Source organism: Pseudophryne corroboree, chromosome 5, assembly GCF_028390025.1.
Source record: "Pseudophryne corroboree isolate aPseCor3 chromosome 5, aPseCor3.hap2, whole genome shotgun sequence".
Lineage (NCBI taxonomy): Eukaryota > Metazoa > Chordata > Amphibia > Anura > Myobatrachidae > Pseudophryne > Pseudophryne corroboree.
In genome coordinates, this window is record NC_086448.1 from 270,431,642 (window position 1) to 270,456,432 (window position 24,791).

The following is a 24,791-nucleotide window of genomic DNA, read 5'->3' on the forward strand; positions in this document are numbered from 1 at the left end:
GTAAACAAGCAGCAGACTCTCTACCTCCTCATCGCGAATGGGACTGCCCAATCGTCCTGGTTCCGGGCAAAACCCCTCCTAGGGGACGAATTTATCCGCTATCCATCCCAGAGACGCAAGCTATGTCTGATTATATACAGGAAAATCTAACCAAAGGATTTATCAGACCATCTTCTTCACCTGCAGGAGCCGGATTCTTTTTTAAGAAGAAGGACGGTGGGTTACGACCATGCATAGATTACCGTGGACTCAATGAGATCACTGTGAAAAACAAGTACCCATTACCCTTAATTCCAGAATTATTTGATCGGGTAAAGGGAGCTACTGTGTTTACAAAATTGGATCTCCGAGGGGCCTACAATTTAATCCGCATCCGGGCAGGGGACGAGTGGAAGACTGCTTTTAATACCCGGGATGGGCATTACGAATACCTTGTAATGCCTTTTGGTCTTTGTAATGCACCTGCAGTTTTTCAAAGCTATCTGAATGAACTTTTTCGTGATCTTCTCTACAAGTGTCTAGTAGTGTACCTGGATGATATCCTAATATTCTCTAAGGATCTAAAGTCTCACCGTCACCAAGTTAAAGAGGTACTGACACGTCTGAGGAAAAATCAACTTTATTGTAAGTTAGAGAAGTGCACCTTTGAAGTATCTTCCATACCGTTCCTTGGTTACATCATTTCTGGATCAGAGCTATGTATGGATCCCGGTAAGGTACAAGCTATCCGAGATTGGTCCACTCCTACAACTCTCAAGGGGATTCAGCGATTTCTTGGCTTTGCTAATTTCTATAGGAGATTCATTAAGAATTATTCTACGTTAGCTGCTCCCATTACAGCCCTAACTCGCAAGGGAGCAAATCCTACGAACTGGTCTTCTGAAGCAATCAAAGCCTTCTCTGATTTAAAGCAAGCCTTTGTGTCAGCCCCCATTCTTCGACAGCCTGATTTGAATCGTCCCTTTCTACTAGAGGTGGATGCATCTACAGAAGCAGTAGGAGCTGTGTTGTCACAAGTCTTTGAAGATAAAAAGGTCCATCCCTGCGGATATTTCTCCCGTAAGTTCCTCCCGGCCGAACGTAATTATGCAATCGGTGAGCAAGAATTACTTGCCATCAAGTTGGCATTTGAGGAGTGGAGATACCTTCTAGAAGGAGCACAACATCGCATAACAGTTTATACTGATCATAAGAATCTTCTATATCTGCAGTCAGCTCAGTGCTTGAATCCACGACAAGCTAGATGGGCGCTTTTCTTCACACGATTCAATTTCAAGCTCACCTATCGACCAGGGTCTCAGAACAAAAAGGCAGATGCCCTTTCTCGGTCCTTTGCTTCTTCTGAATTAAATGATGCTACCACGAATCAAGCCATTGTGAATCCTACGTCCTTTTTAATGACTCGAACCTCTCCAGTTCCTCCGCCTGGCAAGACCTTTGTCGCCACAAATCTTCGAAAACGGCTGCTTACCTGGGCTCACTCCTCTTCCTTCATGGGTCATCCTGGGGTTCTAAAGACTCTCAAATTTATTCAACAGTCTTATTGGTGGCCACGTCTCAAAGCCGATGTCCAAGAGTTTATAGCAGCATGTCCTAAATGTGCCCAACATAAGAGTCCAAGAAGTTCTCCACCAGGTTTATTACATCCATTATCCATACCCAAACAACCATGGACTCATATCTCAATGGATTTCGTGACCGATCTACCTCCATCAAAAGGGCGAAATACCATTTGGGTGATGGATCGATTTTCGAAAATGGCACATTTCATTCCATTAACTGGGTTACCATCAGCCCCTTTACTAGCCAGATTGTTCATCTCTGAAATCTTCAAGTTGCATGGCCTTCCTCGAGAGATCATCTCTGATCGGGGAACACAGTTTGTGGCCAAGTTTTGGAGGTCGCTTTGTTCATCTTTAAATGTCAAGTTGAATTTTTCTTCTGCATATCATCCTCAGACAGATGGACAAACTGAGAGAGTAAACCAAGACCTTGAAACATTTCTCCGGCTATATATATCGTCCTCACAGGATGACTGGGTTGATTATCTTCCATTGGCAGAATTTGCTCATAATAATCTCTTCCATTCGTCTTCAGAATCTACGCCCTTTTATATTAACTTCGGCTTTCATCCTCGTATGCCAGAGTTCCATCCATTGCCAGCCCTAGAGGTTCCAGCAGCAGATCAAGAGCTTCAATGTCTATCTAGAATCTGGAGTTGTGTGCGTAAGTCGTTGGTCAAAACTTCCGCTCGTTATAAATCTTTTGCAGATAGAAAACGTAAAGCTGTACCGAATTACAAGGTGGGAGACCAAGTTTGGATTTCTACGCGCAATCTCAGGTTCTAAGTTCCTTCTAAGAAATTTGCTCCCAAGTTTATTGGTCCATTTCCCATTGTAAAGGTACTCAACCCTGTGTCATACAAAGTCAAGTTGCCACCGTCTTTGAGAATTCCTAACGCCTTTCATACATCTTTATTGAAACCTTTGATTCTCAATAAATTCCGTACTACCCAGTCCAAATCTCCTAAAGTTCACTCTTTGCAGGATGAGGAATTTGAAGTTAAAGAGATTGTGGACTCACGTTCCCGATATGGACGTTTACAGTTTTTGGTCGACTGGAAGGGTTACGGTCCGGAGGAGAGATCCTGGGTTTTTTCTGAAGATGTTCATGCTCCAAGACTGGTACAGAAATACTTCCCCAAAAATCCTGATAAGGTTCAAAGGTGTTCGGAGACCACCCTTAGAAGAGGGGGTACTGTCACGAACCGGTCTCTCACCTCTGCGGGTTCTGGGGTTCGTCCGTTGCCAGTGCGGTTGCTCGCGGTGCTATGCGCCCGTGTGGGGACGCGGCGTGATCAGTGGCACAGGTAATGCAGATTCTGGGAACTGAGAGTGCGGGGACCAAATGGCCTAAGGCACTGCGGTGTGTCTGCTGTATAGGAGGTGGCCATGTTGGAGACCAAATAGGTAATACAGAGCACTTGTGAAAACACATGTGGGCAGGTGTAAGCCAATCCTGTGCTTGTGCTGCCTTTAAGTAGGCTGGGATTATGTTACTCTGGGCCAGTGCTTTGTTGTATCAACGCTGTGCTCTAGCTCTGAGCTCTCTCCGTGCATTCCTGTGTGATTCCCGTGGTCCAGATATCGCCTCCGTTCCCAGAGGTCCGTCTGCAGCCTTCACTGCTAAAGATCCACCGGCTCTCCGCTGTGTTGTCAGTTAATTGCACACCTACTGGAAACAGTTGGATTCCCAGAGTCTTGCATGAGGTTACCTTGTCTGCCTGCCTTCAACCATACAAAGTTTGGAGGATTCCACTACTCTCAGCTGTTTGTTTGTTCTACTCTGCATTTAACCCGTTCATCACCTTGTCATCTGCTACAGTTTTCACAGTGATCTCCGGAACCCGCAAGTAACCCAATTCAGTACTTTTATTTTCTATGTTACCATAACAAGGATAATTCTTCACAGCTTCTCAGTTAACTCTCAAAACTTCATTGCAAATCCTTACAGTTATTTCTTCATGTCTGCATTACCCAGTTAAACACATTCTGCAGTTCAGCATCAAAGCTTGTTTATATTTGGACAATTCAACATTTATTCATCAGCTTGTTTTATATACAGTTCCATGAACATTTCTTTTATTTGTCTTTGAGATTTATCCTGCATATTATTTCTGCCCTTCCTGCAATACTTCAGTATAATATGATGATTAACAACTTGTCATTTAACTCTTTACTGAATTGTTATTTTTAATAAATATATGAAACGGAACTTTCTTCGTCCTCCCTGCTTTCTTCATACCCCAGCACCTACACCTGTGGTTGGTCCCGGTTTAACGGATTCACAAAAACACCCGGACCTGACATACCTCTTATCAGCTCTACATGTCTGACCCCTCCCCCGTTAATAAATCGACTTACTCCCTCGCAAAGACCCACTTTGATGCTTTGCTTAATAAATTAGAATCTACGTACTCTTTCCGCAAGGATCATCTATTCTTTCGGTTCAGTAACAAGGTGGGCAAACTATTGACAAATCTTCTACGCAGTCAATCCCCACCAATGGTGATTCACCCATTGAGGCTCCCAGATGGCTCTTTGGAATCTCGTAGTGCACATATAGTTGACATCATGACAGATTTCTATATTTCATTGTACTCAACCCCCACAAATGACACTCAGACTGACGACCCCTTTGGGATGAACTAATTGTTCCAACGCTCCCATCAACGGTCTCTGACTTACTGACAGCTCCAATAACAGAGATGGAAGTCAAAACCACGATTTCTAATTTCATATCAGGGAAGGCACCGGGACCCGATGGTCTGACGACCGAATATTACAAACTCCTAGCTCCTTCCATTGTCCTTATTTTGACAGCTCTATACAACCAAATTATCTCCACACATACCCTCCCAAGATATTACAACTCAGCTATAATTAAGCTAATCCCGAAACCAGGAAGAGACCTTAGCAACCCCTCATTTTACAAACCAATATCACTCCTCAACCAGGATTATAAAATCCTGACGAAAATCCTAGCTGACAGACTAAAAATTTTCCTTCCTTCTATAATCCACACAGATCAATCTGGATTTGTTGCTGGACGACACTCCGTCACTAATGTTCGAAAGGTCTTCTCGGCTATCTTCTCGGTCTCCCAAACGGCCTCACCAATACCTAGTGCAATACTCTCCTTGGATGTCGAGAAGGCCTTCGACATGGTGCTCTGGGATCATCTCTTTTCCACTATGACCAGATTTGGCTTCCCAGACAGCTTTATTAAGATTAAAACTCTATATATTTCATCTACCTCCCAACTATCATGTAATGGATATCTATCACAACCTATCCACATATTGAGAGGGAAATCCCGCATTGCACGGAAGAAACTACAAATGTCACATAAACACGGCGGCCTAGGCCTCCCTGACCTACTGGTCTATACCCATTTGATTCTTTTCAGATATGCCTCTGATTGGCTCTTGGGAAAAAAGCGTGTTCACTGAGTATAACTTAGACTCTGCGCTACTACACCCACTATCACCTAACGCCCTCCTCCACACCCCGAGAGCAAAACTACCCCCTAAGGTACTCCTCAACCCACTCTTTAAAGACACGTACATATAATGGCTGGCTATTAATACAAAGTTTAAACGCGACCATCGATACACCAAACATATTTCCTTATGGGGAAATCCCCTTTTTGAGCCGGGAAGAGACTCCTCCATTTTTCACACTCTACTTGAAGGGAATCCGAGCTACCTCAGATGTATTTGACCCAGGGGGCAAATTGTACACCTTTCCCGCCATCCAGGAAAAGTTTGGACTCACCTCGCAGCATATTTACCCCTACATGCAAATTCAACACTTTGTTTCCTCCTTATCCCACTTTGCACCGTCCGACTCCACCCCCGATGATATAGATTCACTCCTACATTTCCTAAATCAGCATACCTACAGATTGAAATTTCTCTATCTTCCTTTGCTGACATTATACAAAGATAAGATCTGTCCTCCATAGTATCCCAATGGTCTATAGATCTCCCTTTGATAGAATCATCTGCTACAATATTTCAACATTACGACCGTTCTATGAAACTACTAAGATCCTCCTTATAACAAGAGTTCATACCAAGATGATACATAGGGTCTACATCACACAAACGCAACGCCAGCACTATATACCCTCTGAACTCAAATGCTGCATGAATTGCTCTACGGCATCGGCGACATTCATACTATATGTATGGCATTGCCACAAAATCTGAAGGTTTTGGAATAAGACTGTATGTTTTATTAATACTACTTTAAAATTGCAACTTAGACTAGACCCAATCCCTTGTCTTTTTGCTAACTTTAAACCTTGGATACAACAGGGCATATTACCAAACATGATCCCTTTTCTCACGATACTGGTATCTGTAGCGAAAAAGATTATGAGACATTGGATTTCGTCAACTATGTGAAGTGAAAGCCCTACTCCTCAAGATCCTCTATTCGACAATTCCTGACTTGGAAAGGGGGGTGGTCCGCTTTTATAGAAAATGGGGCATATACATTAATACACTTGATGAGGTGACACGATCCAAGATATTCCAGCTCTATGAGAACACTGATTGGTGGCATTATAAACGATTGGAAGACCTCACCTAATTAGTGTATTCCCCTGGGTCAAACTGCAAGGTACTTTGTTTACCTATTCCTCTAACCTGAATCCCCTCCTTTCCTCCTCCCTTTTTACTTGGTCTTAAAATGACTATACTGATTGTGACATCCTATTTTTTTTTTTTTTTTACATTTAAATATCTCCTCGAGATGCAGTACCTCTCTTTAGCGGAATATTGTCCCACCCCTCCATTGATTAGTTAATATGCTAAGTTATTGCGAGAGAGAGAATTACAACTGATATTGTAAACCTATGGATATGCTAAAGACGACAGGCACACTAATTGTTTGTTCGCGCTTTATTATCATTATACGACACTTGTATATAGAAGTCACAAACTGCTTCTTATTGTTCGATGATAATTCTATACATCAGATGTCTGGACAAATTTTGGTGGTAATTGTACATGTTACATTATATTGCCTTATCACTAGCTTTGACCTTCTCTCTTCTTCTGTAATGATTATTATTGTTGTTATCCTGTAAGAAAATCCAATAAAAATATGTTTAAAAAAAAAAAAAACAGCAGTTGATCACATTAGTATTTGGCCTGAAGGAGCAATGTCGACACAAGGAGCATGTGGTAGGGTTCAACAAATCAGATTATAAAGCCAAAAACTTTCTCTAGAGGGCAGGGTTCACCTTTTGTATCAGATAAAAACAGCATTCCATACAGTATAAGAAGCACTGCCTCACATCTTGCGCTCAACAGAGAATCCTTACTGCAATTGTCCCTTATTAAGCACATCTTTACATTTCCAGGAATCTTGCATGCTAAAGGACTAAATATTTATTGGAGAACACAAAACCCCTATTATCAAAAACCAGCTGGTAATGGGGTAAATATTTTATTCAGGACTTTTTGTTCATACTGTAGTACCACTCCTATCAGACAAAATATCTATTTAGGAGTATTGCTCCAAGTATACTTTATCAGTACTGTTCACTGAATGGATTTTTTTTTTTTACTGTTGGTGAATATCAACTCTTTACATATATTTTATATTTATAAATTGTGTATTTATGTGTGCTATTTACATTCATTTTCTAATTCTAATTATAATCTTATTGCACAGGTTCTCAAACTCGGCCCTCAGGACCCCACACAGAGCAGGTTTTGCAGGTAACCCAGCAGGTGCACAGGTGTATTAATTACTCCTTGACACATTTTAAAAGATCCACAGGTGAAGCTAATTATTTCACTTGCGATTCTGTGAGGAGACCTGCAAAACAAGCACTGTGTGGGGTCCTGAGGGCCTAATTCAGTCTTGATCGCTCCTTTGCAATTTTGCAGAGGGCTGCAATCAGATAGCCGCCGCCCACAGAAAGTGAAAATCAGCCCCATGCAAGTGTGCGAATGCATGCGTACGCCATGCAAAAACTTTGCCGGACAGCGGACATCTGCAAATCCGTTCGCAAATCACTCACCATCAATTGATTTTTCCAGTCTATGAGTAGCCCAGGACTTATACCTATAGTGCGATACAAACAGGCTGTTCGGGGCCAGAGCTGACGTCACACACCCTCCCAGAAAACGCTTGGACACGCCTGCGTTTTTCCTGACACTCCCAGAAAATGGCTAGTTACCACCCCCAAACGCCCGCTTCCTGTCAATCAGCCTGTGTTTGCCTAGCAATCAAAATAAATGCAGGATTTTTTCGCAGCTTGGCCTCGCGCCTGCACATTATGATCTGCAAGCATGTGCAGTCAATCGATAATCACTCGCTGTGCGATTTCGCACAACAGCGATCAGGTCTGAATTAGGCCCTTAGTTTGAGAAACTGTGTTCTATTGCATCCATTGCTTCCTGACAAAAATAACACTCAACTTTTAAAATGTAGTGCATGAGTGCAACGGTATATCTTTCATTTCTTGTTAAAAAGGAGTGTGACAAAGGCAAATAAAATAACCATAGACAGTAGCCATCCATGTAGTAAGCTTTTTTGAGCTTTTACATTTAAACAATTAAGGAACAATACATGCCCAAACAGGTTCTAGAATAGTTTCTGTCTTCATTTTTAGATTATAATTTGAAGTAAACAGTTTTTAATATGTGTTAAGGGTCCCATACCCTAGAACGATAATGCCCGATTTCATCCAAATTCGGGCCGATATATCGGGCATTTTGGTGGTGTTTCCGATCGTTAGTGCTGCACTTGTGATATGTCGGTTCCCGCAGGCATGGCTAGGATCGCATGCAAAATGTACCAAATCGTATGGAACCACTCCCGGGAGAATTCAAGGCAAATCGCCGCCGACTGCAGCCTCAGGGCATATCGTTGTAGTGTATGGGGCCCTTTACTATTATATTGTTGTATGACTGTTCTGCAATTTCACCTCATTGCATTTGATGCTTTGTCATGATAATAAATATTTGAATTTAATTGTAATCAAACATTTCTTAAAGAATCCAAATGTTGGTGGTAACAGTCTTCTAGGCTTTGGTACATTAGATAAAAAATTGAAAAAAAAAAAAAAAAGAAGTAATCTCATTAGAGAGACCTGTTTTTTTGACATTTGAAACCATGTAATTCTGCCAGTTCCAGACACGTGCGATTTTAAAATATAACTAAAAAGCGAGCTAATATGCTGTTAATACTTAGCACACACATGGAAAACCATGCAATACTACATTTAATGCACCTCCTATATGGAGTATATTGCATATACAGTCCACTACGACATTTTTGCCCATGTTTTTCTCTTAGTACACGATTAGTGGAATTGCTCAAAAAAACTTTCTCAAATTCCTCTTTAGCAGGGTGGCGTTACAAGTAATGAAACATTCATTATTTTATATAAATGAAGGTAATAATAATACATATTTTATTTATTGTTATGTTTACCATACTATCCCTTTAAATCAGGATGCTCATGGATTAGACAAATTCTATGGCTGATTTAAAACTAGCTGAACTGCAGGCTTGAATTAAGCCAATAAAAGAACCTGTGTAAATCCATTATTGTCCCAGTTTAAAGGGATAGTAAACCTAAAGGCCCATACACATTAGACGATGTCGCTCTGTGAGCGACATCGTCTAACGTTTCCCCCTCCCGGGCCGGCCGGCCGGTCGGCAGCCGCCTGTACGCACTGAGCGATATGACCGCTCATATCGCTCAGTGACGTCACGCCCCCGCCAGCCCTGCATGAAGGTCGTGGACGACAGTCCACATCCTTCATGCATGCCCTACCGACAGCGACGATCGTTGCCGACCCGCGGGGCCGCGCATCGATCGTTGCTGGCGGCATACACACTTAATGATATAATGAGCGACGTCGCTCATTATATCGTTAAGTGTGTATGGACCTTTACTACCGACTTAGATTGCTACTATTTTTTTCACCACCTTTTAGCAATCAGAAATGTAAACTTCATAATGTTTATATTTAAAATGGGAAAGGTCAAACAAAAAACTAAGGGCACAACTTGCATGGGTGCAGATGCAGTGTGGGCCACAGCTTGGCAGGACATACCGTATCAAAACCTTGTGTGTGTGTGTGTGTGTTTTACACCATTGTGCAGCACATGGCAGCCCAGACATGTTACTAGGGGATCACACACTTTTCTAGTCACTTCCCTGCCAGGAAGACCAGGTATAGATAGACACAAGCCTCACAGCAGCTTGCAACTGCGCAATAAGGAACTGGTGGCTATCTTTACCCACATATATAAGCTAACAGTAATATACTGCTGCTGCCCTAACAACAAAACCTGTGACACCAGCCGCACCCGGGCCATATTCCGTCTTACAAGTCTCTAGTAAGACTGGACATGGCAGCTGCTTAATTGTCTGCAGACGGTAAGTAGCTCATACTTTTATGTAATATCACATATGAATGACATAGTCTTGCTGCCTGTACATCTTATAATCACAGAATAGAACATGGCTTATGGGAGCCGGGACTGCACGGTCTGCCACACAAACAGAGATCACCCCGCGCGCGGAAACAGGATGTGACGCAACCGCCAGGCAAGTCCTGTCCCCTGCCGGGCACCAGGGATGGCGTCACTTCCGCCCTCGTACACACACGTGAATTTGACAGTTCTGTTTGTTGCATCTGCTGTGAATTGACAATGGCTTTGTTTACTAGGCTGTGAGAGCAGTGCAGGTGGAGGGAGCACGTGTGAGGGTAGCCGAGTGTCAGCAGGCAGCAGAGTCAGCTATAGGCCGGCGTTGTATTGCATCAGTGGAGTGGAGGATAGGGGTAGTAGTGTCACGTACACCGCACGCTGCTCCGGGCTCTCTGGAACCTAGTGCTGTTACCAGCCCGCGCTGTGCTCGCAGCTTCCTGCTGTTACCTATAGGACTGTCACCAGTGTGTGTTACCTGTTAAAGCCACATGGTGGTGCTGAATTACCACATATTTTGGTATGCTATATGTAGGAGGCAGGGAGTCCCTACAGTTTATTTCTTGATTTTTAAAACAATCCAGAACCTGATTATAATTGCTATGTGTCTATAAATAATCAATGCTGAAATATTTAATTTTATGTTTATGTATTGTGTGTGCTCTTCAGTATAACAGTACCTTTGACAAAAAAGGTAGTTTGAGAAATGAGTGTTTATTTTTATTTATTTTTTAGAATGTGAACAGTTGTTTTTCTTGCATTTTTCCTCCCCTTCCACATAAGTAGATAATGGTTCAATTACGCCCACGGAAACGGCCCGGTGCCCATTTACCCACAAGTGGCTCTGATCACCCAGGCCCTTGTAATGCGGATGCTTCTGAGCATGGCGCAGAGGAGAGTTGCATTGTACCATCCTTACCGCAGCCTAGCCAGCAGGTGCTTGGGAGCTGCAGTGATGAAAGGGTGGTTGTTCGGAAGAGAGGTAGAAAGCCAAAGAGTAGAACACCAGTTGGGTGTGTTATAGATGAGATTAATGGGAAGCAAACAGGTTTGATAAAAGAAATTGGGAAATCAGTTGATCTTCCTGTAGGTAACATTACCAGTGACAATGCTATACAAAGACTCCCAAGAAAGAGGGGGACTAAGCCGCAATGTTGTTGTGGTCAGATTTCATGTAATGACGTTCCTACTGTTTCACATGATAAAAAACTGCCCAAGAAAAAGGGGCGAAAGCCAAAGTGTCAGAAAAGTGAATCGCAGATAATCAAAACAAGTGAGAGAAAACAATATGTATCTGCTGTGTTGGGGGAAAAAAGCGATGTAAGAAGGAAGAGAGGATTTACAGTTTCTAATCTATCTGTTCTTTTAAATGATGTCAAAAAGTCAAGTTGCAGTCAAAGTAGCACATCAACCAAGCAAACAGAAGTAAGAAAGCGAGGCAGAAAGCCATTGAATCAGTCATTGATTCAGTGTGAAGTTTCTGAGTCGTGTGTCAGTGAAGCCATACCTAAAAGTGGCTCAAGTAAACGAGGGCAGGTGGTGGGGTGTACTAGTGATGTAAAGGAGCCAGGCAAAAACAAGAGAGGGAGAAAACCAGGTCCACTTATTCGCAAGAAATTACAGGCTACTCAGCAGCACTCTAACGTAAGCAATGTTTCAAACGTGATGAAGAAGCCGCTTCCAGAACCTAGTGTGGATCAGCAGGCAGAAGAAGAGACTTCTACTAGACAGCTTCCCTGCTGCAAAATGGAGCTCAGAAATTCTAGTAAGACCTTGTGTTTCCCAAGTATTCTCTTTTTAAACATGGTTATTCTTTAATTGTACTTTTGCAGTCTCTTATTGGTGTAACCCAATTTTACTCATTTTAAACTAAACTGGTAATTTTCACCTTTAACTATATTGATGTGTTTAAGGGAGGTATTTATCATAGCTTGGCAAGAGATAAAGAACCAACCAATCGGCTCCTGTCATTTTTCGAACACCTGACTGTATCCAATTGGCTGCGGTAATGTACTGCAGCTAATGGATTTGGCTGGGGTTATCCAGTTAGCCCCGATATATACATTTATCAGGATTGTGCTTCAGCTACCTCAGGCACCAGACGCATAATCTGCAATAACACATGGGATCTGGAGTTTTTACCGAATCCCATATATTATCGCACGATCACGGGTCCTTTATCTGGCGATAAAAACGGCCTATAATTGTATAGCGCGATAATGACCATCGGTCTAAGATTAAGCTATCAGGCTGTTTTTATCATTCGGAAATGAATCGCACCTAATAGGATACCGGCCACAGCATGTAAAATGTAAATTAGAAGCTGATTGATTAGTACTTTATCTCTCACAATTTTATTTCTCTTCAAGCTTTGATAAATACCCCACTAAAAGTTCTTTACTAAATAGATTTGAAAAAAAGAATACCATAAATTAACTTTCTCTGACGTCCTAGTGGATGCTGGGAACTCCGTAAGGACCATGGGGATTAGACGGGCTCCGCAGGAGACTGGGCACTCTAAAAGAAATATTAGGTACTATCTGGTGTGCACTGGCTCCTCCCTCTATGCCCCTCCTCCAGACCTCAGTTAGATTTCTGTGCCCGGCCGAGCTGGATGCACACTAGGGGCTCTCCTGAGCTCCTAGAAAGAAAGTATATGTTAGGTTTTTTATTTTACAGTGAGACCTGCTGGCAACAGGCTCACTGCAACGAGGGACTAAGGGGAGAAGAAGCGAACCTACCTGCTTGCAGCTAGCTTGGGCTTCTTAGGCTACTGGACACCATTAGCTCCAGAGGGATCGACCGCAGGACCCGTCCTTGGTGTTCGTTCCCGGAGCCGCGCCGCCGTCCCCCTTACAGAGCCAGAAGCATGAAGATGGTCCGGAAAATCGGCGGCAGAAGACTTCGGTCTTCACCAAGGTAGCGCACAGCACTGCAGCTGTGCGCCATTGCTCCTCATACACACTTCACACTCCGGTCACTGAGGGTGCAGGGCGCTGGGGGGGGGCGCCCTGAGCAGCAATAAAGACACCTTGGCTGGCAAAATAATCACAATATATAGCCCCAGAGGCTATATATGTGATAATTACCCCTGCCAGAATCCATAAAAAAAGCGGGAGAAAAGTCAGCGAAAAAGGGGCGGAGCTATCTCCCTCGGCACACTGGCGCCATTTTCTATTCACAGTGTAGCTGGAAGACAGCTCCCCAGGCTCTCCCCTGTAGTTTTCAGGCTCAAAGGGTTAAAAAGAGAGGGGGGGCACTAAATTTAGGCGTAATATTGTTTATACAAGCAGCTATTGGGGAAAATTCACTCAGTGATAGTGTTTATCCCTACATTATATAGCGCTCTGGTGTGTGCTGGCATACTCTCTCTCTGTCTCCCCAAAGGGCTGTGTGGGATCCTGTCCTCAGTCAGAGCATTACCTGTGTGTGTGCGGTGTGTCGGTACGGCTGTGTCGACATGTTTGATGAGGAGGCTTATGTGGAGGCGGAGCAGATGCCGATAAATGGGATGTCGCCCCCTGTGGGCCGACACCAGAGTGGATGGATAGGTGGAAGGTATTAACCGACAGTGTCAACTCCTTACATAAAAGGATGGATGACGTAACAGCTATGGGACAGCCGGCTTCTCAGCCCGCGCCTGCCCAGGCGTCTCAAAGGCCATCAGGGGCCCAAAAACGCCCGCTCCCTCAGATGGCAGACACAGATGTCGACACGGAGTCTGACTCCAGTGTCGACGAGGTTGAGACATATACACAATCCACTAGGAACATCCGTTACATGATCCCGGCAATAAAAAAGGTGTTACACATTTCTGACATTAACCCAAGTACCACTAAAAAAGGGTTTTATGTTTGGGGAGAAAAAGCAGGCAGTGTTTTGTTCCCCCATCAAATGAGTGAATGAAGTGTGAAAAAGCGTGGGTTCCCCCGATAAGAAACTGGTAATTTCTCTGACGTCCTAGTGGATGCTGGGGACTCCGAAAGGACCATGGGGAATAGCGGCTCCGCAGGAGACTGGGCACAAAAGTAAAAGCTTTAGGACTACCTGGTGTGCACTGGCTCCTCCCCCTATGACCCTCCTCCAAGCCTCAGTTAGATTTTTGTGCCCGAACGAGAAGGGTGCATACTAAGGGGCTCTCCTGAGCTGCTTAGAGTAAAAGTTTAAAGTAGGTTTTTTATTTTCAGTGAGACCTGCTGGCAACAGGCTCACTGCACCGAGGGACTAAGGGGAGAAGAAGCGAACTCACTTGCGTGCAGAGTGGATTGGGCTTCTTAGGCTACTGGACATTAGCTCCAGAGGGACGATCACAGGCCCAGCCATGGATGGGTCCCAGAGCCGCGCCGCCGGCCCCCTTACAGAGCCAGAAGACTGAAGAGGTCCGGAAAATCGGCGGCAGAAGACGTCCTGTCTTCAATAAGGTAGCGCACAGCACCGCAGCTGTGCGCCATTGCTCTCAGCACACTTCACACTCCGGTCACTGAGGGTGCAGGGCGCTGGGGGGGGCGCCCTGAGACGCAATAAAAACACCTTATATGGCAAAAAATACATCACATATAGCTCCTGGGCTATATGGATGCATTTAACCCCTGCCAATTTTTCCATAAAAAAGCGGGAGAAAGGCTCCGCCCCCTTCTCGGCGGCCTATCTCCTCAGCACACTGGCGCCATTTTTTCCTCACAGCTCCGTTGGAGGGAAGCTCCCTGACTCTCCCCTGCAGTCCTGCACTACAGAAACAGGGTAAAACAAGAGAGGGGGGGCACTAATTTGGCAGATAAATATATACAGCAGCTATATCAGGGAGAAACACTTATATAAGGTTATCCCTGTATATATATATATATATATATATATATATATATATATATATATATATATATATATATATATATATATATAGCTATAAAGCGCTCTGGTGTGTGCTGGCAAACTCTCCCTCTGTCTCCCCAAAGGGCTAGTGGGGTCCTGTCCTCTATCAGAGCATTCCCTGTGTGTGTGCTGTGTGTCGGTACGTTGTGTCGACATGTATGAGGAGGAAAATGGTATGGAGGCGGAGCAATTGCCTGTATTAGTGATGTCACCCCCTAGGGAGTCGACACCTGACTGGATGGTCTTATGGAAGGAATTACGTGATAGTGTCAGCACTTTACAAAAGACTGTTGACGACATGAGACAGCCGGCAAATCAGTTAATACCTGTACAGGCGTCTCAAACACCGTCAGGGGCTCTAAAGCGCCCGTTACCTCAGATGGTCGACACAGACACTGACTCCAGTGTCGACGGTGAGGAAACAAACGTATTTTCCAGTAGGGCCACACGTTACATGATCACGGCAATGAAGGAGGTTTTGAACATTTCTGATACTACAAGTACCACAAAAAAGGGTATTATGTGGGGTGTGAAAAAACTACCCGTAGTTTTTCCTGAATCAGATGAATTAAATGAGGTGTGTGATGAAGCGTGGGTTTCCCCCGATAAAAAACTGCTAATTTCTAAAAAATTATTGGCATTATACCCTTTCCAGCCAGAGGTTAGGGCGCGTTGGGAAACACCCCCTAGGGTAGATAAGGCGCTCACACGCTTATCAAAACAAGTGGCGTTACCGTCTCCTGATACGGCCGCCCTCAAGGAACCAGCTGATAGGAAGCTGGAAAATATCCTAAAAAGTATATACACACATACTGGTATTATACTGCGACCAGCAATCGCCTCAGCCTGGATGTGCAGTGCTGGGGTGGCTTGGTCGGATTCCCTGACTGAAAATATTGATACCCTGGACAGGGACAATATATTATTGACTATAGAGCATTTAAAGGATGCATTTCTATATATGCGAGATGCACAGAGGGATATTTGCACTCTGGCATCAAGAGTAAGTGCGCTGTCCGTTTCTGCCAGAAGAGGGTTATGGACGCGACAGTGGTCAGGTGATGCGGATTCCAAACGGCATATGGAAGTATTGCCGTATAAAGGGGAGGAGTTATTTGGGGTCGGTCTATCGGACCTGGTGGCCACGGCAACGGCTGGGAAATCCACCTTTTTACCCCAGGTCACCTCTCAGCAGAAAAAGACACCGTCTTTTCAGGCTCAGTCCTTTCGTCCCCATAAGGGCAAGCGGGCAAAAGGCCACTCATATCTGCCCCGGGGCAGAGGAAGGGGAAAAAGACTGCAGCAGACAGCCTCTTCCCACGAACAGAAGCCCTCCCCCGCTTCTGCCAAGTCCTCAGCATGACGCTGGGGCCTTACAAGCGGACTCAGGCACGGTGGGGGCCCGTCTCAAGAATTTCAGCGCGCAGTGGGCTCACTCGCAAGTGGACCCCTGGATCCTGCAGGTAGTATCTCAGGGGTACAAATTGGAATTCGAGACGTCTCCCCCTCGCCGGTTCCTGAAGTCTGCTTTACCAACGTCTCCCCCCGACAGGGAGGCAGTATTGGAAGCCATTCACAAGCTGTATTCCCAGCAGGTGATAATCAAGGTACCCCTCCTACAACAGGGAAAGGGGTATTATTCCACGCTGTTTGTGGTACCGAAGCCGGACGGCTCGGTGAGACCTATTTTAAATCTGAAATCCTTGAACACTTACATACAAAGGTTCAAATTCAAGATGGAATCACTCAGAGCAGTGATAGCGAACCTGGAAAAAGGGGACTATATGGTGTCTCTGGACATCAAGGATGCTTACCTCCATATCCCAATTTGCCCTTCTCACCAAGGGTACCTCAGGTTTGTGGTACAGAACTGTCACTATCAGTTTCAGACGCTGCCGTTTGGATTGTCCACGGCACCCCGGGTCTTTACCAAGGTAATGGCCGAAATGATGATTCTTCTTCGAAGAAAAGGCGTCTTAATTATCCCTTACTTGGACGATCTCCTGATAAGGGCAAGGTCCAGAGAACAGTTAGAGGTCGGAGTAGCACTATCTCAAGTAGTACTACGACAGCACAGATGGATTCTAAATATTCCAAAATCGCAGCTGATTCCGACGACACGTCTGCTGTTCCTAGGGATGATTCTGGACACAGTACAGAAAAAGGTGTTTCTCCCGGAGGAGAAAGCCAGGGAGTTATCCGACCTAGTCAGGAACCTCCTAAAACCAGGCCAAGTGTCAGTGCATCAATGCACAAGGGTCCTGGGAAAAATGGTGGCTTCTTACGAAGCGATTCCATTCGGCAGATTCCACGCAAGAACTTTTCAGTGGGATCTGCTGGACAAATGGTCCGGATCGCATCTTCAAATGCATCAGCGGATAACCCTGTCTCCAAGGACAAGGGTGTCTCTCCTGTGGTGGTTACAGAGTGCTCATCTTCTAGAGGGCCGCAGATTCGGCATTCAGGACTGGGTCCTGGTGACCACGGATGCCAGCCTGAGAGGCTGGGGAGCAGTCACACAGGGAAGAAATTTCCAGGGCTTGTGGTCAAGCATGGAAACGTCACTTCACATAAATATCCTGGAACTAAGGGCCATTTACAATGCCCTAAGTCAGGCAAGGCCTCTGCTTCAGGGTCAGCCGGTGTTGATCCAGTCGGACAACATCACGGCAGTCGCCCACGTAAACAGACAGGGCGGCACAAGAAGCAGGATGGCAATGACGGAAGTTGCAAGGATTCTTCGCTGGGCGGAAAATCATGTGATAGCACTGTCAGCAGTGTTCATTCCGGGAGTGGACAACTGGGAAGCAGACTTCCTCAGCAGACACGACCTCCACCCGGGGGAGTGGGGACTTCACCCAGAAGTCTTCCACATGATTGTGAACCGTTGGGAAAAACCAAAGGTGGACATGATGGCGTCCCGCCTCAACAAAAAACTGGACAGATATTGCGCCAGGTCAAGGGACCCTCAGGCAATAGCTGTGGACGCTCTGGTAACACCGTGGGTGTACCAGTCAGTGTATGTGTTCCCTCCTCTGCCTCTCATACCCAAGGTACTGAGAATCATAAGAAGGAGAGGAGTAAGGACTATACTCGTGGCTCCGGATTGGCCAAGAAGGACTTGGTACCCAGAACTTCAAGAGATGCTCACGGAAGACCCGTGGCCTCTACCTCTAAGAAAGGACCTGCTCCAGCAGGGACCATGTCTGTTCCAAGACTTACCGCGGCTGCGTTTGACGGCATGGCGGTTGAACGCCGGATCCTGAAGGAAAAAGGCATTCCGGATGAAGTCATCCCTACCCTGATCAAAGCCAGGAAGGATGTAACTGTGCAACATTATCACCGTATTTGGCGTAAATATGTTGCGTGGTGTGAGGCCAGGAAGGCCCCTACAGAGGAATTTCAACTGGGTCGTTTCCTGCATTTCCTGCAAACAGGACTGTCTATGGGCCTAAAATTAGGGTCCATTAAGGTTCAAATTTCGGCCCTGTCAATATTCTTCCAAAAAGAACTAGCTTCAGTTCCTGAAGTTCAGACGTTTGTCAAGGGAGTACTGCATATACAGCCTCCTTTTGTGCCTCCAGTGGCACCTTGGGATCTCAATGTAGTTTTGGGGTTCCTAAAATCACATTGGTTTGAACCACTCACCACTGTGGACTTAAAATATCTCACATGGAAAGTGGTAATGCTGTTAGCCCTGGCTTCAGCCAGGCGTGTCTCAGAATTGGCGGCTTTATCCTATAAAAGCCCTTACCTAATTTTTCATACGGACAGGGCAGAATTGAGGACTCGTCCTCAATTTCTCCCTAAGGTGGTTTCAGCATTTCACTTAAACCAGCCTATTGTGGTGCCTGCGGCTACTAGGGACTTGGAGGATTCCAAGTTGCTGGACGTAGTCAGGGCCCTGAAAATATGTTTCCAGGACGGCTGGAGTCAGAAAATCTGACTCGCTGTTTATCCTGTATGCACCCAACAAGCTGGGTGCTCCTGCTTCTAAGCAGACTATTGCTCGTTGGATTTGTAGTACAATTCAGCTTGCACATTCTGTGGCAGGCCTGCCACAGCCAAAATCTGTAAAAGCCCATTCCACAAGGAAAGTGGGCTCATCTTGGGCGGCTGCCCGAGGGGTCTCGGCTTTACAACTTTGCCGAGCAGCTACTTGGTCAGGGGCAAACACGTTTGCTAAATTCTACAAATTTGATACCCTGGCTGAGGAGGACCTGGAGTTCTCTCATTCGGTGCTGCAGAGTCATCCGCACTCTCCCGCCCGTTTGGGAGCTTTGGTATAATCCCCATGGTCCTTTCGGAGTCCCCAGCATCCACTAGGACGTCAGAGAAAATAAGAATTTACTTACCGATAATTCTATTTCTCATAGTCCGTAGTGGATGCTGGGCGCCCATCCCAAGTGCGGATTGTCTGCAATACTTGTACATAATTATTGTTACAAAAATCGGGTTATTATTGTTGTGAGCCATCTTTTCAGAGGCTCCTCTGTTATCATGCTGTTAACTGGGTTCAGATCACAAGTTGTACGGTATGATTGGTGTGGCTGGTATGAGTCTTACCCGGGATTCAAAATCCTTCCTTATTGTGTACGCTCGTCCGGGCACAGTATCCTAACTGAGGCTTGGAGGAGGGTCATAGGGGGAGGAGCCAGTGCACACCAGGTAGTCCTAAAGCTTTTACTTTTGTGCCCAGTCTCCTGCGGAGCCGCTATTCCCCATGGTCCTTTCGGAGTCCCCAGCATCCACTACGGACTATGAGAAATAGAATTATCGGTAAGTAAATTCTTATTTTCTAAAAAGTTACTGATGGCGTACCTTTTCCCGCCAGAGGATAAGTTACGCTGGGAGATATCCCCTAGGGTGGATAAGGCGCTCACACGTTTGTCAAAAAAGGTGGCACTGCCGTCTTAGGATACGGCCACTTTGAAGGTACCTGCTGATAAAAAGCAGGAGGCTATCCTGAAGTCTGTATTTACACACTCAGGTACTAGACTGAGACCTGCAGATAGTGCTGCTGCAGCGTGGTCTGTAACCCTGTCAAACAGGGATACTATTTTGCGAACATAAGACGTCGTCTTATATATGAGGGATGCACAGAGGGATATTTTGCCGGCTGGCATCCAGAATTAATGCAATGTCCATTCTGTCAGGAGGGTATTAGAGACCCGACACTGGACAGGTGATGCTGACTTTAAAAGGCACATAGAGCCTTATAAGGTTGAGGAATTGTTTGGGGATGGTCTCTGGGACCTCGTATCCACAGCAACAGCTGGGAAGAAAAATTTTTACCTCGGGTTTCCTCACAGCCTAAGAAAGCACTGTATTATCAGGTACAGTCCTTTGGGCTTCAGAAAAGCAAGCGGGTCAAAGGCGCTTCCTTTCTGCACAGAGACGAGGGAAGAGGGAAAAAGCTGCACCAGTCAGCCAGTTCCCAGAATCAAAATTCTTCCCCTGCTTCCTCTGAGTCCACCGCATGACGCGGGGGCTCCACAGGCGTAGCCAGGTACGGTGGGGGGCCGCCTCAAAAATTTCAGCGATCAGTGGGCTCGCTCACAGGTGGATCCCTAGATCCTTCAAGTAGTATCTCAGGGGTACAGGCTGGAATTTGAGGCGTCTCCCCCCCGCCGTTTCCTCAAATCTGCCTTGCCGACAACTCCCTCAGGCAGGGAGGCTGTGCTAGAGGCAATTCACAAGCTGTATTCCCAGCAGGTGATAGTCAAGGTGCCCCTACTTCAACAAGGACGGGGTTACTATTCCACACTGTTTGTGGTACCGAAACCGGACGGTTCGGTGAGACCCATTTTAAATTTGAAGTCCTTGAACACATACATAAAAAAATTCAAGTTCAAGATGGAATCGCTCAGGGCGGTTATTGCAAGCCTGGAGGAGGGGGATTACATGGTATCCCTGGACATCAAGGATGCGTACCTACATGTCCCCATTTACCATCCTCACCAGGAGTACCTCAGATTTGTGGTACAGGATTGCCATTACCAATTCCAAACACTGCCGTTTGGACTGTCCACGGCACCGAGGGTCTTTACCAAGGTAATGGCAGAAATGATGATACTCCTTCGAAAAAAGGGAGTTTTTAATTATCCCGTACTTGGACGATCTCCTTATAAAGGCGAGGTCCATGGAGCAGTTGTTGGTCGGAGTAGCACTATCTCGGGAAGTGCTACAACTGCACGGATGGATTCTATACATTCCAAAGTCACAGCTGGTTCCTACCACACGCCTGCTGTTCCTGGGGATGGTTCTGGACACAGAACAGAAAAAAGTGTTTCTCCCGCAGGAGAAAGCCAAGGAGCTGTCATCTCTAGTCAGAGACCTCCTGAAACCAAAACAGGTATCGGTGCATCACTGCACACGAGTCCTGGGAAAAATGGTAGCTTCTTACGAAGCAAAATTCCATTTGGCAGGTTCCATGCAAGAACCTTTCAGTGGGACCTCTTGGACAAGTGGTCGGAATCGCATCTTCAGATGCATCGGCTGATAACCCTGTCTCCAAGGACCAGGGTATCTCTACTGTGGTGGCTGCAGAGTGCTCATCTTCAAGAGGGCCGCAGATTCGGCATACAGGACTGGGTCCTGGTAACCACGGATGCCAGCCTTCGAGGCTGGGGGGCAGTCACACAGGGAAGAAATTTCCAAGGACTTTGGTCAAGTCAGGAGTCGTCCCTACACATAAATATTCTGGAACTGAGGGCCATTTACAATGCCCTAAGTCAGGCAAGGCCTCTGCTTCAAAACCAGCCGGTACTGATCCAATCAGACAACATCACGGCAGTCGCCCATGTAAACCGACAGGGCGGCACAAGAAGCAGGATGGTGATGGCAGAAGCCACAAGGATTCACCGATGGGCGGAAAATCATGTCTTAGCACTGTCAGCAGTGTTCATTCCGGGAGTGGACAACTGGGAAGCAGACTTCCTCAGCAGACACGACCGACACCCGGGAGAGTGGGGTCTTCATCCAGAAGTCTTCCAACTGTTGGTAAACCGTTGGGAAAGGCCACAGGTGGACATGATGGCGTCCCGCCTAAACAAAAAAATAGATATTGCGCCAGGTCAAGGGACCCTCAGGCAATAGCTGTGGACGCTCTAGTGACACCGTGGGTGTACCAGTCGGTTTATGTATTCCCTCCTCTGCCTCTCATACCAAAGGTACTGAGAATAATAAGAAAACGAGGAGTAAGAACGATACTCGTGGTTCCGGATGGGCCAAGAAGAGCTTGGTACCCAGAACTTCAAGAAATAATATCAGAGGACCCATGGCCTCTACCGCTCAGACAGGATCTGCTACAGCAGGGGCCCTGTCTGTTCCAAGACTTACCGCGGCTGCGTTGGACGGCATGGCGGTTGAATTCCAGATCCTAAAGCAAAAGGGCATTCCGGAGGAAGTCATTCCTACGCTGATAAAAGCCAGGAAAGAAGTAACCGCAAACCATTATCACCGTATTTGGCGAAAATATGTTGCGTGGTGTGAGGCCAGGAAGGCCCCAACAGAGGAATTTCAGCTGGGTCGTTTTCTGCACTTCCTACAGTCAGGAGTGACTATGGGCCTAAATTTGGGTTCCAGTAAGGTCCAGATTTCGGCTCTGTCGATTTTCTTCCAGAAAGAACTGGCTTCACTGCCTGGAGTTCAGACATTTGTAAAGGGAGTGCTACATATTCAGCCCCTTTTTTGTGCCTTCTGTGGCACCTTGGGATCTCAACGTGGTGTTGAGTTTCTTAAAATCACATTGGTTTGAGCCACTTAAAACTGTGGATTTGAAATATCTCACGTGGAAAGTGGTCATGTTATTGGCCTTGGCTTCGGCCAGGCGTGTGTCAGAATTGGCGGCTTTGTCGTGAAAAAGCCCTTATCTGATTTTCCATATGGATAGGGCAGAATTGAGGACTCGTCCCCAGTTTCTCCCTAAGGTGGTATCAGCTTTTCACTTGAACCAACCTATTGTAGTGCCTGCGGCTACTAGGGACTTGGAAGATTCCAAGTTACTGGACGTAGTCAGGGCCTTAAAAATTTATATTTCCAGGACGGCTGGGGTCAGGAAAACTGACTCGTTTTTTATCCTGTAGGCACCCAACAAAATAGGTGCTCCTGCTTCTAAGCAGACTATTGCTCGCTGAATTTGTAGCACAATTCAGCTGGAGCATTCTGCGGCTGGATTGCCGCATCCTAAATCAGTAACAGCCCATTCCACGAGGAAAGTGGGCTCATCTTGGGCGGCTGCCCGAGGGGTCTCGGCTTTACAACTTTGCCGAGCTGCAACTTGGTCAGGGGCAAACACGTTTGCTAAATTCTACAAATTTGATACCCTGGCTGAGGAGGACCTTGAGTTCTCTCATTCGGTGCTGCAGAGTCATCCACACACTCCCGCCCGTTTGGGAGCTTTGGTATAATCCCCATGGTCCTTACGGAGTTCCCAGCATCCACTAGGACGTCAGAGAAAATAAGATTTTACTCACCGGTAAATCTATTTCTCGTAGTCCGTAGTGGATGCTGGGCGCCCATCCCAAGTGCGGATTGTCTACAATATTTGTATATAGTTATTGCCTAACTAAAGGGTTATTGTTGAGCCATCTGTTGAGAGGCTCAGTTATATTTCATACTGTTAACTGGGTATAGTATCACGAGTTATACGGTGTGATTGGTGTGGCTGGTATGAGTCTTACCCGGGATTCAAAATCCTTCCTTATTGTGTCAGCTCTTCCAAGCACAGTATCCTAACTGAGGTCTGGAGGAGGGGCATAGAGGGAGGAGCCAGTGCACACCAGATAGTACCTAATCTTTCTTTTAGAGTGCCCAGTCTCCTGCGGAGCCCGTCTAATCCCCATGGTCCTTACGGAGTTCCCAGCATCCACTACGGACTACGAGAAATAGATTTACCGGTGAGTAAAATCTTATTGTAAAAATCATTTTGTTGATCTTCTTTACAAATAATGGCAGTTATATAAAGTCGGTGGTATTGGTAAGAAACCTAGCCTATAAAATCGATAGCTTAGAATAATGTATTTTTCTCATACGTCCTAGAGGATGCTGGGGACACCATTAGAACCATGGGGTATAGACCGGATCCGCAGGACACATGGGCACTTTAAGACTTTCAAAAGGGGTGTGCACTGGCTCCTCCCTCTATGCCCCTCCTCCAGACTCCAGTTTTAGAATTGTGCCCAGTGAGACTGGACGCACTACAGGGGAGCTCTACTGAGTTTCTCTGAAAAAGATTTAGGTTAGGTTTTTTTATGTTCAGGGAGGCTGCTGGCAACAGTCTCCCTGCTTCGTGGGACTTAGGGGAGAGAAGTATGACCAACTTCCAGTGAGTTCAATGGCTCTGCTTCTGGCTACAGGACACCATTAGCTCCTGAGGATGCTGATCGCTGGGTACGCCTAGATGCTCACTCCCACAGCTGGCCGTCACCCCCTTATAGAGCCAAAAGACAGGTGAATAGCAGAAGAAAAGAAGACTTCAGTGACTGCATTTCTGAGGTACCGTGCAGCGAACGGACACTGCGCGCCAAGCTCACACACACAGCACTATAGGGTGCGGGGGGGGGGGCAGCATGTAAAAACCTAATTTCCACTGGCAAGAGGGGACATTAGTGCCAAGGCACTGTCCTAACCCCCGCCAGCATGATTATTTATTAAAATAAGCGGGACAGAAGTGCGCCATTAAGGGGGCGGAGCTTCTTCCTCACAGCTCACTCAGTGCCATTTCCTCTACACAAGCTGCAGAGACGCTGGTCCTTCCTCACACTGCTGACAAGTATCAGGGTGCAAAATGGGGGGGGGGGGGGGCGCGCACAGGATAATTTGGTGCAATATACTTGATATTAAAAGCGCTACAGGTCTGGTGCATTTTTATTAGTCGCTTCAGACCCGTTGATTTGG

General features: G+C 46.0%; 1 protein-coding gene and 1 long non-coding RNA gene across 5 annotated transcripts in view; one reads left to right on the forward strand and one right to left on the reverse strand.

Annotated features, from left to right (window-relative positions):
• Positions 1–6,454: 6,454 nt before the first annotated feature.
• Positions 6,455–10,185, reverse strand: LOC134927604 (uncharacterized). The gene is made up of 2 exons (XR_010177685.1): positions 9,988–10,185; positions 6,455–6,651 (listed from the first exon to the last, which is right to left on the reverse strand). It is a non-coding gene; the product is annotated as an uncharacterized LOC134927604 (long non-coding RNA).
• The window catches only part of TOPAZ1 (testis and ovary specific TOPAZ 1), a 627,583-nt gene continuing 612,651 nt past the window's right edge, over positions 9,860–24,791 (forward strand). For 2 of the 4 annotated variants that reach the window (XM_063922324.1, XM_063922325.1), the window contains exon 1: positions 10,157–11,787. In XM_063922324.1, the coding sequence (XP_063778394.1) occupies positions 10,812–11,787 (976 nt within the window). In that variant the 5' untranslated portion in view covers positions 10,157–10,811. Of the gene's footprint in view, positions 9,973–10,156; positions 11,788–24,791 lie in introns of those variants that run through there. The other 2 variants (XM_063922327.1, XM_063922326.1) reach the window with 2 other exon arrangements.